At 37.9% G+C, this 18,439-nt stretch overlaps 2 protein-coding genes across 3 annotated transcripts in view; one reads left to right on the top strand and one right to left on the bottom strand.

Annotated features, from left to right (window-relative positions):
* The window catches only part of LOC117962605 (myotubularin-related protein 4-like), a 58,410-nt gene extending 56,978 nt beyond the window's left edge, over positions 1-1,432 (bottom strand). Inside the window, exon 1 of one of the 2 annotated variants that reach the window (XM_058998204.1) lies at positions 1,324-1,432. The gene's annotated coding sequence lies outside the window, so the exon portion shown is untranslated. Of the gene's footprint in view, positions 1-1,319 lie in introns of both variants that reach the window. The other variant, XM_058998203.1, reaches the window with a different exon arrangement.
* A 4,373-nt stretch (positions 1,433-5,805) lies between these two features.
* Positions 5,806-15,180, top strand: LOC117429876 (4-hydroxyphenylpyruvate dioxygenase). Its single transcript, XM_058998334.1, has 14 exons — positions 5,806-5,905; positions 6,131-6,157; positions 6,565-6,627; positions 8,029-8,133; positions 8,527-8,569; positions 8,945-9,027; positions 10,125-10,214; positions 10,686-10,792; positions 11,375-11,452; positions 11,782-11,944; positions 12,387-12,458; positions 12,856-12,978; positions 13,354-13,470; positions 14,600-15,180. The coding sequence occupies exons 1-14, from the start codon at positions 5,903-5,905 to the stop codon at positions 14,711-14,713; spliced, it is 1,188 nt and encodes a 395-aa protein (XP_058854317.1). The 5' UTR covers positions 5,806-5,902; the 3' UTR covers positions 14,714-15,180.
* The last annotated feature ends 3,259 nt before the right edge of the window (positions 15,181-18,439 follow it).

Raw genomic sequence — 18,439 nt, forward strand, 5'->3', positions numbered from 1 at the left:
CAGCTGGGTTTCACAAACCCCGATAAGCGTTACTTGTTTTCCTACTGACCTCAGCTGTTGCTTCATCTCAATACGTGACTAAAAAGAAGTCTCGCTTGACGGGCTGGTTGACAAGCTCGCTGCACTGGACAGGCCAGAACGGGCCAGTAGGACAGTCCTGTCAGGTGAAGACATTTATTTGACCTCAGCCTCTGCATAAACCCAATGAACTGCACTCGTACACAGTTGACGCCTTGACGGTCGTGTTGTTTGTTTCGGTTGCAAACGTCTTACATATTTGTATTGTACACGGGTACCAACCATCAACCTATGCATCTGCAGAAGCTTACAAGTGAAAACTAGCTAGCCTAGTCAAGTAGCCTGTTAGTATTACTATTATGTAATGGTTGAAAATGACAGCCACAACACACATTCACATGGACCGTACACTGTCATTTCTCCCAACAAAGGCAAGGCCCACTCCCACCCAGTCTGGGAAACTAAAAAGAGAGTCGGGATGAAATACCAACTCTAAGGCAATTCCCCATTACCGTAAATTTTAACAACTGCGATTGTTATTGCTATTTATTTTTGTTAAATACCTGAATGTACAGTAATATCTGACTGTATTACAGTTCTAGCTCTACCCTTTTTGACGGGGATATTTTCTCAACGCACACTAGCACGCTGCCTCCGCCCACCTGCAACCGAGAGAAGCGTGCAGCAAATGCCACTTCACCGATTTTTTACATATGGTGCACACCTTTTTTGGTTTAGACCTTTTTTTGCAAATTGTGTGATTATTCTTTCAACTGCACCCGGCTCTAACACGTTGGACCTAATTATCCACATATATTAGTACAATGATTTCCCATTTGAAGTGAAGTATTCCTATGAAATGGAGTACATTGTATAAAACAAACCAGATACATGACCATATGATACATCGCATACAATGCAGAAAAATGAGGGGGGTTTCGGTGACAACGTGAAACTGATAGAAAAACGAACCAATGCAATGCACTCCTACCCAGATTTAGATTTGAAGAAGTATTCATGTTAAAATCCTTGCTTTGCAAAATAATCCCTAAATGAAAGAAATCGTGGACTTGCATAATAACAACACAAACATTTCAATGGCTTCTTATTCACGTTTTTTTATATACAACAAGGCAAAAAGTACGGTGAACGTATATCAGACTCTAGCATATTAATGTTGCCCTAATTCACAAAACCAAACCAGCAGCGACAGCATCCGTATGTACATTTGTAATGAACCATTCATAAAAAATTGAAAGAAATGAACACAAAGAATTTAAAATAAAATTCAATCCACTTACTCACTAAGAATCAATCAGCTGACGGCAGTGACTCAGGAAACTACACCCCTTCCGCATTCATTTGCGATGAACAGAGCATTCGCCAATCAGAAACGAGATACGATTTAACACACCAATTATTAAACAGTCGACTCGCTACAGCCAATCCACGAGGGATACAGGTAAAATGCAACAGTGTCGACTCGATTAGACCAAACGCATCATGACGCACACCCACTGCGATAACCAACCAGACAGGAGGCGATATTGAAGACGCTGCCCATACAGAAACAATGTAAACGGCGGGGGCGAACAATAATGTGAAGAGCCAATAAAAAGTCACAGCGTGGCACCGATTTACCAATCATATTATCCGGAATTAAATGCCCTGGAATTAATTCAAACGTTCTGTTAGAAAGTACTGTTGAACGGGACAGGCGGAGTGAGACGGTTTTAGATTAAGGATGACCGGATCAGGATAGATACACTGTACGCATTCAAAATATGATGTGTTTTTCATTGGTAGCCCTGGTAAAGTAAATGACGGTGCTCGAGTCAAAGTCCCCGGCTGCATAGCTGCAGGAATCACTTGCTTCTATTGAACTGGCTACCTACACATGCGGACAGATTCACTAATTTCACTTCTAAATGAGCGAAATCAATGTAACATTTCCAAGTCAACGTTATCAATATACTGAATTATTTTTAGTCACTGCTCTAAAGGAGGACAAAAATATACCGATCCTTTTAATTTAATTTCTGCAAGAGCTTCAAGCCCTGCCCCTTTAGTTTTGTACTTTAAAATATGTGCCCGCATGTAAAACAATGTTGCATACGTGTGCACCGCACAGCTATCTTGCTTCCCTCGTATTTTAAACGTTATGTACTAATTAAGAGCCCAGAAGCATGCATTGTGTTCAACGTGGTAATGAAAGACATCCTGTAGCTGTACGATACAGTCTTGGTGGATAAACTGACACCATCTTGCTTGTGTCTCCTCGTTGCTGTTATTTTATCAACAGCACTTTCATGTTGGATAGTGAATTAGCATAACTTTATATAGTTAGGTCTGAAAAGAAACGGAGCCGTCAAATAGTCCTCCCTATACTCACTGGATTCCGAAAAATAGCCCCTTGAAGATTGGGGCGTAGTGATAAAACAGATCACAATGCATGGTCATGTCATGCGATCACTAAAAACCAATCCAAGCTCTTCGTTTGTCCATTACATTTTATAACTACAAATATTCACCAGCATGTGCAAATCACCCCATGCACATTATCATGAACACACGCAGACCCACGACTGACATTGTACAACCCACAAAATAAAACGTATGCATAGAAGCTTGCAAGGAAAACTAGATGGCCTAGTAAACAAATTAGCTAATTAATATGACATAATGTTTGAAAATGACAGCCAGAACACACATTCACATTGCTATGAACTGTACACTAGTTTCTGAAAACGTTTGTCATTATCAACATATGATTGTGTACACTCCATTCATTGATGAGTTCTTAATTCAAGATGCAAATTATAGAATTTTAAATTAACCTAAGGTGGTGTTTTCTTTTTCTTTTACTGATTCGAAATGTCATTTTAATAATTTAGGACAGATGTCCAAAGTTTTCTCGAGGAAGGAGGATACCCCCTCCCCTCCCCATGAGAATTATAACCCTTGTATTTCTGTGAGATCATACTTGACATTGTTAGTTTTATTTCCTGTACAGCTATGGCCAAAAGTTTAGCAACACCTAGAATTTTAGGTTTGAGACATACTTAAAAAAAAAAAAATTATATGAACATAATTTAGATATTAGATATTTTATTTAAACATCATGTAAATCAAAGAAACTACAAAATGATATTGCAAAAGTCTACCGGAAGCCATAATAGTAGTACAGTATTTTATGTTAGATTTTGAAATATCACATTTTTCAACTTGTAAGTTTTTCTTAAGTCTATGGAAAACTACAAAGCGGTATGTTATTCAATATGTTAACGTAACATTATTCAGCAGGTTTCATTCAACTTTATGAATCTAAATTAATTCTATAGGGTGGTGCAAAACGTTGTGTTGTTGAAGCTGCAGTTCCCTGCTCATACTTCTTGCTACAGAACATCAAAAATTTAGTTTGGAGCTAGTAGGGAAAACATCTATCAGTGAGCAACCATAGCCAAAAGAACAGGCTAGATCAAGTTTTCAATAGCTTTTAAAAGAAAAAAGTAGGTCACTGACAGATCTTTAATTAAGACAACAATATGTGTCAGTTCAAAGCACTCTGCCAAAGACATGTTCTGATACAAACTAGCTGCCGATGAGTCCAGATATGACAGCCAGACGTTCTCTAGAGAAGCCTGCATCATAACAACCTTTTCATCAGACAGCCTGCAATAAAGAGAAAAAAAGACAAGCAGCAGTGAATTCATTTGTGTAAGAAAATCTTTCTCTGCGGTCTAGAATCTTCAAACCACCTATAGTCATAGCACACTTTCATACTAGTCATTTGATTACTAAATTCTGAAGACAACCTGCAAAATAAATAAATCAAATGACATGTACATGTAATGCCATGGCACAGTCTGTCCGAAACAACAAATGATATATCTGTGACTCGACATATTTGTTGGTCAATCTCTGAAAAGGGAGCTTCCATAAAGCATTAAAAGCAGAACATTTATACAGGTAGGAAATAATGTAACAAAAATGGCTGAACTGTACAGTATATTAGATTTAGATTTTAGTCTGTAATTATAACAATCTGAAAGCAGACTTGATAGTTTTGTGATTACTGTGTGTTATTTATGTCCATAACCTTCAAATTCATCTGATATATTTTTTTTAATCAGTCCTTAAACTAACCTTCAAAATCAGACACCGTAATTCATCAGATCATGCCCCTACAGTATCTCAATGGCAAACCCTTTTCATCTCAGGAACTAGTTTAGATACAGGCTTCATATTCAGGAATGTGCTAGTGACCGTGACCTTGACCTCCATATAGAGTCCAAAGGCTTTGAGGTATTGGCTTCAAATCGGTATGCTGCTGTGTTTTATTAGTCTCTCAGTCAAGTTCAATTATTGGTCTTGTAAGTAAAAACAAAATCACTGTTTTTCACAAATCATTTTAGACAGACCTTGTATTTCCATGTTTACTACGGTTGCAATTTTGCAGTCTTATGACCTTCAGCAGCATTCTAAAGTAATGGCTGGATCCATGGCTCTTTGCTTGTAAACCAAGCTACATATACTCCACCAAAAAAACACATCCAGGTAATAACATGAAAATTATGAATTTGCTTTTTGCTTAAGGGTTTGTTTCTCAGTTCTGACATTTGAAATGAAAAAACAAAAAGAAAAAGAAAAAAAAAACACCTTTAGGCTTTCACAGGCTTGTTAGAAAGGATTTACACACCCCAAACCAATCTGTTTTATATAAATTATTAACCATTTGTAATACAGTTTACACAATCAGTTGACTTAGGGGCACCATATTGTGGCCACTTTCCAGTGCCAGTGATAAAAATAGAACCAGACTTCACCCACACTGTCCCTGCTGCTGCCCAGCTGCGAGGGGTGAGTGGGTGGTTGGAGCCCCTAGCTGCGTGATCAGAAGAACAGTCTGAATTACAAAAGGTAAGGTGCTATTGCACTGCAGTAGTGTAGGTTGCATTTATCCCAGAGGATATCTTCAAATACTAACCTGGAATCAATATTCCAATAAATTAGTGACTCCTGCAGCTTCCCTCATTCACGTTTCACTGCCTCCTTATGGAAGAAGGTATCAGGCACCACGGTGTGATAAGATGGATTACTGTAACACAGGTAAGATGGAACTGTTTTTAAAGCACAGTCCTTGCAACACATGTGGGACCTCTATATATATACAGCATGTGTAGATTAAATCAGTTAATTCCCAGCATGAAAGAGGTTGAAATCCACCCCTGGTATCATATAAGAACACATCATCTGTTTAATTTCAGGTTTATTTTGATATTACTTTTGAGGAACCAGTTTTTCTATTTCAATATCATTATTGGATTTTAGGTAGATTTGAGGGAAGGATAGAAATGATTGAACTGTTCATATTGGTTACAATGAAAAGTCCCAGATAAGCATTTGTGTCATTATCATATTTTAAAATCCAATTTGTATGAGAATTGGCTTTTATTCCAAAGTTTGCTGACCATTCCCAGGTCATTTATTTGCAGAGTTTGTACAAGTCAGAGCTGTAATGTGTTGTAGCCTCAGAGCCCTTTCAATGCAGCATCCACAATGAGGAGGAGAGCAGTCAAAATCGCACTCAAGCTAATAAAAGAGAAGCGAAACAGATCATAAAAAGATTTCCATAATAAAAACAGTTCTGGAACACTTGAGAGGAAAAAAGTAAATAATTGTTAGCTCAAAGTGAATGATGACACCACTTGGTAAACACATATTTTTCAAGGCCGTTTGCACTGATATAACGAGCGGACCTAGGAGGGGCGTGACCTTCAGGTGACCAATCACACGGGGACTCCTGTCAGTACATATCTCTCCCTGGCAGAATCCTGGCTCTGGATCTGAGAGTGGGCATTAGTAGTTTTGGAAACCAAAAAAAATGGTGAGTTTGAAAACTTGAATGTATGGGATTTAAAATATGACTTTTTTTTTTACATAGCAAATTGGAAAAACTATTTTCTTTTTGTACATAACAGCAAAGGTTTTTCAGTTGTGTTAACTGTTAATGTATTACAATCTATCTGTAAACAGTTTTCTGTTAAAGAAATGGCTAGGCTGGGTAACTGAAGTACTGTAACTTTTTTTTTTTTTTTTTTACTCATTGCAGACATCATATACAGACAAAGGAGAAAAGGTATGTTTCTGTCCTCGATGATAACTTGGTTCCTTGTTGCATATAGTGTATTTTAATTTATTTCCAAGATAAACCAGCAGTATTACTTGTAGACATGCGTTACAATATGTTATTCCACATACTGCAAGTCATGGTCATTAATTTTACACGTGCCAAAGCCTGAATTGTGTAATTCATATCCATGGCAGGGTGTTTGTAACAAGCTTGTTATTAGTTCTTTCATAAGACGTATATGTAATATTCCTGATCTGATTTGTAATTTCAGCTCTGGGTGGAATGCTTATTACCAAGTAATGGTTCCAACACCCAACTACAAAAGTTTAATTTCCTGGAAAAGACTCTAATATCTTTATAACTGTAACATATTCTCAAACACCCGATTATAGAGCGACTGTGTTGTTTTTCAGCATGAAAGGGGTCGATTCGTGAAATTCCACCATCTCACCTTTTGGGTAGGAAACGCCAAACAAGTAAGCCGATGTGTTTCTTTTGTTTTTTTTGTACTTCATAACTGGACATTTTCAGTGACCTAACGTTTCCATGTGGATTCAAAGAGTAAGCTTTACCAAGCGTTATCGCCAAGCATGCACCACATCGAAGTGGAATAAAAATGTTTCAAAAGTTATAAGGAAACAGCCCAAAAATGTACATTCTGCGTCGTTTAATGTTTGAATGGTTTTATTACTTTGTCCCAAAGTAGCATCTGTATGGCTTATGCTAGGACACAAAAAAACTACAGCACACACATTTCACAATCCAACCATCAAAACTTTTCACTAATCCAGTGCCAATTCAGCTTAAAACAAGAAGAGACACTGGCAAGGGAAAGTGATTCATGAGCAAAACTTTGTCTTTGTTTGTCGTTGCATGTATTTCCCAAAAGACTATTTTAAGCCCTGCTGTTTATCAAATGGACAATCAAAGACCAATCTAATTGCAAAAACAAAAAGAATGCATCCTAATGCATCCTAATAAATGGTAAAACCATTATTAATCATGTTTAATACAGTATCTATCAATAAAGGTTTTTCCGTAGGTTAACAAATCTATACATAATGACATCTTTATAGATCTGTGGGATAGGATGCCATTGTAGAATTTAAAAGACAGACAACAATTTTTGGCGTTACTAGAGTGCATGAAATCCTGGTATCTAAAAGGTCATTCAACCTTTGTGTATTGACATTCTTTCATCTGGAGACTGAGCAAGGTCATAAACAATGTTAAATCATAGAAGTCCAATGGAAAAACGTATTTTCCATGTCTTTTTTTGGTAACAAGATATTTTGCAGTGAGGTTTGATATGGGAAACTGTATTCATAATTTATGTATTAATACCATCTCATCGTTTTAATCTGTACACTGATGAGGACATTAGCCTGCTTGACTTTGTTTTATCCTAAAATGCAAACTGTTCCTCACACAGGAACATAATGAGGTTTTAACTTCTAATCACTGCCTTATAATGCTCAGGTGGATGTGCATTATTTCTATTATAATTAAAAAAGGCAGCGAAATATGTGACTCGTCATTACAAATTCAGTTGCATGTCGCAGTTTAACAAGAAATACAACAAAAAAAGGAACCTTGACTTTGTCTAAGTTTGAAAATATCACCTCATTTTCTTGTCTTTTGTCTTGAGTTTTAACATAAAAAGTCGTCCCTGGCAACAGCTGTTCGAAGTAGCATCACAAGTATCATTTTGTGATCTGATGCTGGATGTACAGTGCATCACAGTATTGCAGCATGAGCGGTTAGTTTGCACATTGCATATTGAATACTGTGAACACTGCACACCACTATTACATATACATCATGTGTAACCGCACAATAATTCAAAACGCTGGCTGTGTATGTCCTGTCTGTTTCAGGCAGCAGTCTATTACTGTGACAAGATGGGGTTTGAGACTGCAGCCTACAAAGGACTGGAGACTGGGAATCGAGATGTAGTATCGCATGTCATCAAGCAGGACAAGGTTTGGAAATTCACTGCTTCTAGTCTAGTCATCTACCCCAGATCCCAGCCCGGGACTGGGAAGCAGATTGGGGAAGCCCTGCCCCCACCTGGTACAACGAGAACCAGCTGCTACATGTGCATGTGGACATCATATTCCTATAGTCCCAATCTCACACAGTATTTCAGGTTTAACTGTAACTAAAATATATCTAGTGCATTCACATCCATGACCATGTCCCCAAAAGAACTAAAGTTGTTAATACAAGCACTATACTGTATTTAGTACTGAGACCATTCACAATGTATAGGAGTGACTACATACCTACAAAAACTCTGAGTAAACCCCAAATCTTTATTAGAATCAACCTGAAGGATTGACTGAAATGATCTGGTCCTCTCTGTCTCTTGTTAGATCACGTTTGTTTTCCAGTCTGCACTGAACCCTGGCAATGAAGGTAAATACTTACACAACAGTACTTCTCTTCAAGTCTAGTCTAGTTGTATCCTGCAATTAAAATCTAGGCGAGGCATCATTTTCAGTTTACTTGCCTGATTCCTCTAAGCAGTTATTTGTAATGTCAGTATAATACATCTTTCTTTAATTAACACCAGAAAAGGAATGTGCTGCAAACTTCTTAAAGTTAGGGCTATACCCGTCACAAGCTAGCCAGCTTTTTTTTTTTTTTTTTAAATAAACTTGTGGAAAACTGCAAAAAAAAAAAAAAACACATTCTCACACATTCCTGATTTACCTTGATAATAATTCTTAAGCAGTTAATAAAGAGAACATGTCTCATTTTTTCTGTTTCTTTATTTTATTTTTTTTAAAGAATTCGGAGAACATCTAGTAAAACATGGCGATGGAGTTAAAGACATCGCATTCCAGGTAGAGGACTGCGACTACCTAGTGCAGGTAACTGACCTTCTATTTTTGAATAAATAACTTAAAAAATGTATAGGGACATATAGACAGATCGACAGATAGTTGTTTTTTTTTTAATGCAGAGCTACAGGTTAAACAAACCCAATCTAGTTGAACCTCAGTTGGACTTTCACGTCTGTGGTTGCTGTTTAACTCAGGAATTGGACAGAGGGCTCTCCAATAAAGGAGCCGCTCTGTTTGTGAATTCTGTTAGTGCTGAGTTCAGCAGACACGCTGTCCAAACTCAATAGTACTGGAGGCTGGTGAGGACGTCTGCCTCTTGCCACAGCTGATAGTATAATCTCCTCTTGAGCGCAGCGCACGGGTCGGACAGCAGGTCAGGCTTTTGAACTCTTCACATCCAGGTTTGATCTTCGGCAGACTCCTCAAAAATGTGCAAAGAATAGGGGGTACTTTAACACCCCGCACAAGGGAAGATATTCAGTCTGTCGTCCTGATATTTTGCAGGCAGATATATTTTTTATTGGATGCAATAAAGTTAATAAGTGGTGAATAAATCACCCTGAGGAGAAACACCACTGTTAAAGGGAGGTGGGATTCAAATCCACCGCTGTGTGCTGGAGATCATTGAAATAAAACAACAAATAATATTCTTTTAAATAGTACAGCGTGTATATATAAAAAGTTCAAGAAATCTATAATGCCATTATTATTATTATTTATTTCTTAGCAGACGCCCTAATCCAGGGCGACTTACAATTGTTACAAGATGTCACATTATTTTTACACACAATTACCCATTTATACAGTTGGGGTTTTTTTACTGGAGCAATCTAGGTAAAGTACCTTGCTCAAGGGTACAGCAATAGTGTCCCCCACCTGGGACTGAACCCACGACCCTCTGGTCAAGAGTCTAGAGCCCTAACCACTACTCCACACTGCTGCCATGCTATTTACCATAGTTTAGCCAGTTTTGTTTTTTAAATATGCTTTACAGTACATATCTGGGCTTTACAATGCTTACACTATGCTTTATTACACTTTCCATGTTTTTACTATGGTAAACTTATGAGAGAAGATGTATGCATTTTACATGTATGTAACAGTTAATCTGTTGAATGCCACAGAAAGCCAGAGAAAGAGGTGCAGTGATCGTCAAGGAGCCCTGGGTAGAGCAGGATCAACATGGTGAAGTGAAGTTTGCGATTATACAGACTGTAAGTGACTCCATTCATACGCCTTTACATAGTACTCCAGATACCGGATTTTATAACTTATATCAAAGGCAAATACACTTAAAAAGATTGTTACTTGAAGATGCTGTTTAGTGTTGTGCTTAATTAGCCCAATTGTTTTAACAGCGTGCAAAGGTTTATTGATCATCAGGTCAGGACGCTAAGCATAAGTAAATGCCTCCTGGTTGGATATCGACAGGCAGAGTACTACATCACTGGAGGAACCCTGGTATCTTTGTGGTGTTGCAAGTACAAATAGAAATAGTTTTACTCAGAACTACAGAATAATATTAAAAAGGCAGAAAGGTGGCAATTTAGGCACAATTTGCTGTTTATACGTAGAGTAAGAATTGATAAGCAGCGAAGAAAAAGAGGGATAAGCATGTGTACTTTTACAACCCTGGTTGTGTCTACCTGTGCCTCCATCTAATATGCAAGTGCTTGTGTTTTCAGTATGGAGACACCACCCACACTCTTGTTGAGTACCTGGGGCCCTACAAAGGCCTCTTCCTGCCTGGGTACGGAAAGCCTATGTTCACAGACCCTCTTCTACCCAAACTGTGAGTAGAACACGACTCTCGCATCACAACCACCCTGTTCTCTACAGGGCTGTCTGAGAGCACACAAAACAAACTCTCTCAGGGGAAAGGTAGACAAATGGCTAATGGCTGATTGACTTTTATTATGCCTTTAATATAGTTAATCATTTATGAGTCTAACTTTTGCATGGACTGTCTGCTGAAACTGTATTAAGAAATTCAGCTTTCACTCGAGCTGCATTAATCAGTAATCCAATTTGTGGCATATTCTATTCATTACTACCATTGTTGTTTTATTACTGTTTACATTTTCAGATAAACTTTTTTTATGTGGTGGTGTTGGAGCATGCTTGGCTATTAAAAAATAATATATATATATATATATATATATATATATATATATATATATATATATATATATATATATATATATATTTATTGAAATTGATGTAACATTTAATGCATTGCAAAAAGACATGCTAACTTCATGTGTATGTATTTACGCAGAGCTTTTGTTTAAAAAAAATCAATACAAATAATGGATTACTAAATAGAAAGGGCTTTGCTTTTTGTCCCACATCACTTACATATTGTTTTTTTCAGGCCGCCAGGTTGTCTGAGTTTTATTGATCACGTTGTTGGAAACCAGCCCGACAACGACATGGTGCCGATATCGGACTGGTGAGGCTCATTTACTTCTGTCGGAGTTCCTCTCGGAACACGTGGGTTGAGAAAAACCTTCTTGCAGCTTTTCAAACTTGATAAATCACTAAATATATTTCAATCGTAGGTCTGGCATTAGTAAAACAGCACTGAAGTATTGATGCTGCTCTGGTGAACTATTATTGCTACAAATTCAAGTATTATATTTTGATAGATCAGACTTATATGGGAACTAGTACATAGTTTTGAATGTGAATTACAATGAATTAGCTGGGGGCCTGTTGGATTTTTTAGCATAGGTGTTCTGAAATGGCTTTCAACGTGGCCTAACCTTTCTTTTGCTTAAGGTACCAGCAGTGCCTTCTCTTCCATCGGTTCTGGTCCATAGATGACAAGCAGATCCACACACAGTACAGCGCCCTGAGGTCCATTGTGGTCACCAACCATGAAGAGACCATTAAGATGCCAATCAACGAACCAGCTCCGGGGAAGAAGAAATCTCAAATTCAGGTGCAATAACACAAAGAACAACAACAACTGAGTGACAAGACTGTTAAACAATCTACCCAAACTAAAACTCCCTCTTTATTTTCACACGAGACACTGAAACTATTGCAAAGTTTCCAAGTCTGCTGGAACAGTAGCTGTTTCCGGAATGTTTTTAAGGACAAATAAAAGTATACCAGTTTTTTTCTATATTAAAAAAAAAATTAAAAAATCTAATTATAAAATCCAGCAACATATAATTAAGTTTTGACGACAAAGATATTTCAGTCTGTTTTCAGAGATCACTTTTCGAATGTAGTGTGCTCCCTGGAACAAGTGCGACATCTAGTGGTCTCTGTGGTACAAAACCATGTTCTTGCTCAGTTTACCACAAGAAGACAGTGTTACAATATACTGTACCTTCTACTGCTGCCCTCACTCATGCCCTATGTGCCCCTCTCCCCAGGAGTATGTGGATTATTATGGAGGACCAGGGGTCCAGCACATCGCCCTCAATACCTCAAACATCATCCAGGCTGTAAGTTCAACCCTCTGTGCTCAGTCTCTCTGAGTTGGCAACCTCCACGTGTCATTCTTGTCTTGTCATATTGGGCCCTATTCACAAAACTTCAAGGACTGGTTTAAAAGAATACCAAAAAAGGTCCTAGCATTTTCTCTGCATTGCTTATAGATGTTTCTAGCTAATATTTATATTGTCACTGCACTGTTGTATAACCTATACATGCAAATGCTCATTAAAGCTGGGTCACTGAATATACAGAACAGAGTTCTGTTAGTAAAGTTCTCAGCCAGAGCTGTGGGGTTGTTTTGAAGATGAGAACGAGCACAGCATGCTCTTTCAAGACCACAGTTCTAGACGGAGGATTTAATGTGCCAGGACACTCCCGCCACTGACCACTGAATTCTGTTTTTAGATAATCAATCTCAAAGCCAGAGGGATGGAGTTTCTCGAAGCTCCCGACAGCTACTATGATTTACTTCGAGAAAAACTGAAAACGGCAAAAATCAAAGTAAAGGAAGACCTTAAGAAATTACAGGTATGGCATCTCTCTCTCCACCGGATTGTTTTTGTGCCACTTTGGAAATCACTTGTCAAGTCATTTCAAATTAGGAAATTCATTCATTGCACGAGTCTACGAAACTAAATGCAGTTTCAATGTCCGGGTCCCTTGTGAACCAAATAGGTTTGGAAAACTGATTTTAGTTTGACCTACAGATGACCTTAGAGGCAAAATGCTTAGCTAATAACGATCCCTGGTTTTCTATGCATGTGTGAATCAATCGATAGTGTCCGATTTCAGGTCTATGTTATAGCATGCGTACTGAAGTAGACCACTTTGCTGTCACTCTGAGGACCTTCTGAAGAAAATGCCAAGCCCTCAGTCTAATGATTCGTTTCCTGTTGAATTCAGGAGCTGAAGATCCTGGTGGACTTCGACGACAAGGGGTACCTTCTGCAGATCTTCACTAAACCAGTCCAGGACAGACCCACCCTCTTCCTGGAGGTCATTCAGCGACACAATCACTTTGTAAGTGTGGCCAAGACAACAGATACACCTCTATACAGAGTCCAGCACTTCACTTAAAACCAAGCTGTGTCATTCTGCTACTTAATACAGACTAGGACTTTTATGCTGCACCTTCCTGGCTAGCCATTTTAAAATTGCCTCGCTGTCCACAGGTACAATACTAGTTCTTTCACACTGGTCGGTACAGGTCTGTTTTGTTTCTGTTTTTCAAGCAGATTCCCTGCTACCGCAAAGAGAAAATATCCTCTTCAGCAAAACTCTTCAGCATTCAGTTCAAGTGGGAAAACTATGCAAAAACTCAAGCATCCAACTCAACCAGCTAGTATGACTAAATGTTATCTAGTATTACTGTAGGCTTCTAAATATTTATTTATACAGTACTACTATCACCCCACAACACACTTGAATTCCTTTCTCTGTAGCGGTACTTGTTTCTTAGGAAGTCTTTAGACAGAGTAAAAAATGGCACCTCTCATTACAGTCCAGTTCAGATATATAAAGAAAACTACTTTAAAAACACACAATACTGGCACACTCACACCCGCATGTCACGTAGCTGGTTGCCTTTTTGTCTTTTCTTAGGTCAGGCCTGTCAATGCATTCCTTCAGGCTGCCTGGTCATGGAAGATTGCAATCTGTATTTGCATGCTGCTAAACAATGGCACGCTTTCAATCCAATTCACTAACCAAACAATGCTCCAGTGGGCTCTTTAACTTGTCCATTCTGTGGTTTGTGAACCGCCACTTGCATTCTGATGACCTGTGCGGGCAATTTTCCTCACAAAAGACCTAGCAAGCAGAGTGGAAAGTGAAACATTCAGTGACCACTTCTGATTGACTACTGATACACTGCAAAAAAGAAAAAACCAAAGCAAAATCTTAACTCTTTCAACACTGGAGAACTGTATAAAGGACTAAGAAAGATCCACTCAAAACTGCAGACTGCTCTAGTAGTATATTAAAAGAGAACTCTACTCAACTCTGCTAGGATAGGAAGTGCAACTCTAAAACAGCAGACCTAAAATTATTCTTTAAATAACTCAGGAATTCAAGCTTAGTGAATATTAGCGTTAAGAACTTTCTAGTTATATCCTTAAAAAAAGTAATTCAAAATATTACTCCTTTTCAGGGCTTTGGGGCTGGCAATTTCAAGTCTCTATTTGAAGCGATTGAGAAAGACCAAGATGCAAGAGGGAACCTGACAGTTTTAACTTCGGAGGGGCAGCCCAAGGCTTTCAATTAACGTCGACCACAGCGAACACCTTCTATAGCATCAGCGTTCACCCAGGTCATGTAAACGGGTCTGCTTTGAGAAATGATCAAGAAGCGTGATTATACAGCATTGTCTCAATTATTACTTTATTCATGTTCTGTACAATATCAATGGGTTTAGAATTCATGCACCCTCCACCTGCAGCCTGTCGGGAAGCTCTACATGTACATGGTGGCATTAAATTGCTTCCCCACTGATTTACTAACCTGTGGTGCTTAGTTCCACATTTTAGTGTTGTTCATCCACTGCTGCAGAGGAGAACAGTTTTGCTGTTGCATTGTACCTGGAATGTTTAATTGCAGGCTGAAGAAAGAAAGAATATGTGAATGTGTATAAAAACACTGCAATACAAACTGAACCAAGCCTGTTTCAATCAATCACTACCCAATTAATATAGTAACACCCATAGAAATAAATAAAGTCAAGAAATCCCAGGATATTTTTTTGAAGAAATAAAGTCATTTTATGGTTTAGACAAACAACAGTAAACTGAAACATACTTGTTATGTAAAGGAAAATGGTTTCTAATCAAATCTTTTGTTTTGTCAGCAACTTAAACACATACAGGTCCCAAGTTTCATCAACTGCTTTGCTAGTACTGACTATTTGCAGCTTGAATTAAGAACCCACCAATGAATGTAATGTACATACAATCACAGGTTGATAATGACAAACTTCAGTTTTTTACATCACTCAGTGATCTTGCATCAGTTTTATTTTGTGGGTTGCGCAATGACTGTTGTGGGTCTGCAGGTTTTAATGTCAGTTTGCAGGTCAGCTACAGCTTATGATTGAAGCATCAATAATAATTTTTGACATTTTCTTCTGCTTTATCCAGAACAGATTTTTCTTAACAAAACAAAATGTTGGTAAAACAGCTTTTAAAGCATCTCTAACCCCAGGCATTCTGATCACTCCTGTTCCCTGCCCAATGTCCTCTGCACAGTCCTCTTACCTTTTTGAAATCCTGATTGAACCTTGATCCATCACTGTCCAGCCAGCAATCCCTGGCTTTTTAAAATGCTGCTGTAGAAAAACACAACCCTAATGGATCTGAAGAATGCCACCTGTCTCCCTGTATACCCAGAGGTTCCTGTCAAGACAGCCATGCCCACGTAAAATAGATTGCATAGCTACACCAATGATGTTTAAAATTCTGTTCAGAAGTCCTCCAAAAATACCCTGCTCTGTGTACACCTGTACCAGATATTCAAGCATTAAGACAACAGTCAACACAGTGAGTTAGAGGAGACACTAGTTTCTACTGGTAAATTCACAGCTTGTGTGTTGGTGGAGCTTACTGCTATTCTACTTTTCAACTTGACATCTATAATGTAGTGCCTTCTATGCTTGTAAAGTTCCAGTCTTTCAGTGGGTACCATTTCAATCCGCTCCTGTTGGGTTTGACCCATACTGAAGCACCGCTCGACTGCACTGCACAAACCTTTCAAACATTATCCTCTCACAGTTTAATCTGATTCAGAAACCCATTTAGGAGGACAGGCTTCGTTGAAAATGCTCCGATCTTAAATCATCCGTATATCCCAAAGGCCCTTTCCATATACATCCCAATGCATTTTTCTTCCATTGTAAATTATTGGAAAACAACGCGTGCTGTGTTTTGTGTGTGCTTTTAATTAGCAGGCAAGGATAAAGCTATAGGTTGGTGCTAACAAGAAGACAGCTGGCCTTGGCTTCAATAAACAGAGTGCCAAGGAGGACCAGATCGAATAGGACACAATTATTGCACAATAACAGCAGATATGATTCAACAGTTACAGAGGTTATTTTAGAATTACATTACAAGTAAAATAAAATCCAAACCGTAGAGATTTCTTTTATTGCAAAATAATTTATTTGTGTATAATTGGAATGCAGCCAGGCCTTATGTCTGTGATGGCAATGATCATCTTTATACAAAAAAACAACAAACAAACAAAAAAACATTTACAGACCTGGCAAAAATGGATAAATATATTAGTAAATAAATATATTAACGACATATTACCATATTGAAATGTTCTATTATATATAAAATACAACACTTTTCTTAAAATAAAAAATAAAAAAATGTTTTGTTTAGTTTTTTTTTTTTTTTTTTTAAAACAAAAAGTACCCAAAATATAATGATAGAACCTTGCATCTATAAAATATCTCATTCTATTACAAAAAGGCAGTTTCAGCTCGTTTGAAAAATTTGCAGCACATGCTTACTTTGTAAATCAAAGCTGTGTAGTGGTTTGGTCTCTGCTAATGGAAGTCAAGATCAAGAACTTCTTCTGCTCAATGATTCCGAACAGGAAATCACGATTTAAAGCGTTAACCCATTCAGATTCTCAAAATGGAAACAATGTTGCGCTTACACTGGGTTCCATGATCACATGATTTCATCCTCTGAATGAACCTGAAATGCATTTTAATAATGTACATTAGAGCCACGATGCGGTAAGGCTAGTTAACATTGCAAGCTGTGCTGATGGTAATAGAAATTCAACATGGGAAGAGAACACAGGGTCTGCCGAGCTGAAACATCTTTTTTTTTTTTTTTTGTAACGTTACTTGATCACCAAGCTAAGTGCTATTAGATCTTCTTCAACACACTTCCACTGTCTGTAAGAATGCTGGTTCTTTACAAAGAAGATGAACAACAAGCTTTTTGTTCACACTCTCTCTCTTGCGTGTATTTTTTTAAAAAATGTTCTGACTTTCTCGTATAACTTTTGAAAAAAAATATATTAGAAATTGACTTTCCAGTAACTTTCAACAGAGCTTTGGGACTGGTTTCTGCTAGTTTCCAGCAGACTCCAATAGTGTGGTTCCTGGTACTTTCTCAAGTGTCCATTGTCTGATTGGTTAAGCGGTGAGGGGTTAAGGAACATATCATTGTACTGCTGTTGATAGAAGTAAATCAAATATTTTCAATACTGGTGTATTTTTAGTACAGCAGTCACCAGTAGAAACCAATCCAAGCTGAACGTCTGGAAGTTAAAGGAGATCCTGCATTCATATATTTACACAGGAGTAGGCTGAAACAAGTACTCAGAAACAAGTTTTAGGGGTTTTAGGGGTTTCAATAAATAAAAGAAAGAGGGTTTGTAATGGGTTAAACATTGGTAAAAATTGGGCAAAGTTAAATGTTACAGCAAGTGCTTAAACACTGTAGTGCCATAACCTTCTAAAGAACATGTCAAACATTGACTGCAATTTCTGCCAATAAAATGAAGTTTACACATATGTGGGAGGACATTGGACTTGAACGTCCTGTACAGATAGATGTGTGAATGGGATTAACACTGCTCACGAACTGTGTCTGTAAAAAAAAAAAATACTATCTATCACATTTCATTTGACTTTTATGTATGTGATTTAAGCGATGGAATCATCAGATATTGTACCTGCTATGCGAAGTCCAGATATGTACAATATATAGGGTGAAGCCTTTATGCTAAATGTACTCCCATACATTATATTCTCTCTGGGCACTCTCTGAAAAATAAACAAGCAAATGGCTTCAGATGCTATTTCTTTTGAGGATGTTTGAAATCATTCTGTTGTTCCTATAGTTTTATTAACATTTGCCCCTTCAGCCAAACCCCCCTCTGCTGTTGAATGGTACGTGCCTGGGCAGTGTGCGTTAACCTGTGTTCTCATCAACCGACTCCGTATTTACAAAGTTGTTGAAAAGAGTAAATCAGA

The sequence above is a fragment of the Acipenser ruthenus genome, chromosome 24 (assembly GCF_902713425.1).
Source record: "Acipenser ruthenus chromosome 24, fAciRut3.2 maternal haplotype, whole genome shotgun sequence".
Taxonomy (NCBI): domain Eukaryota; kingdom Metazoa; phylum Chordata; class Actinopteri; order Acipenseriformes; family Acipenseridae; genus Acipenser; species Acipenser ruthenus.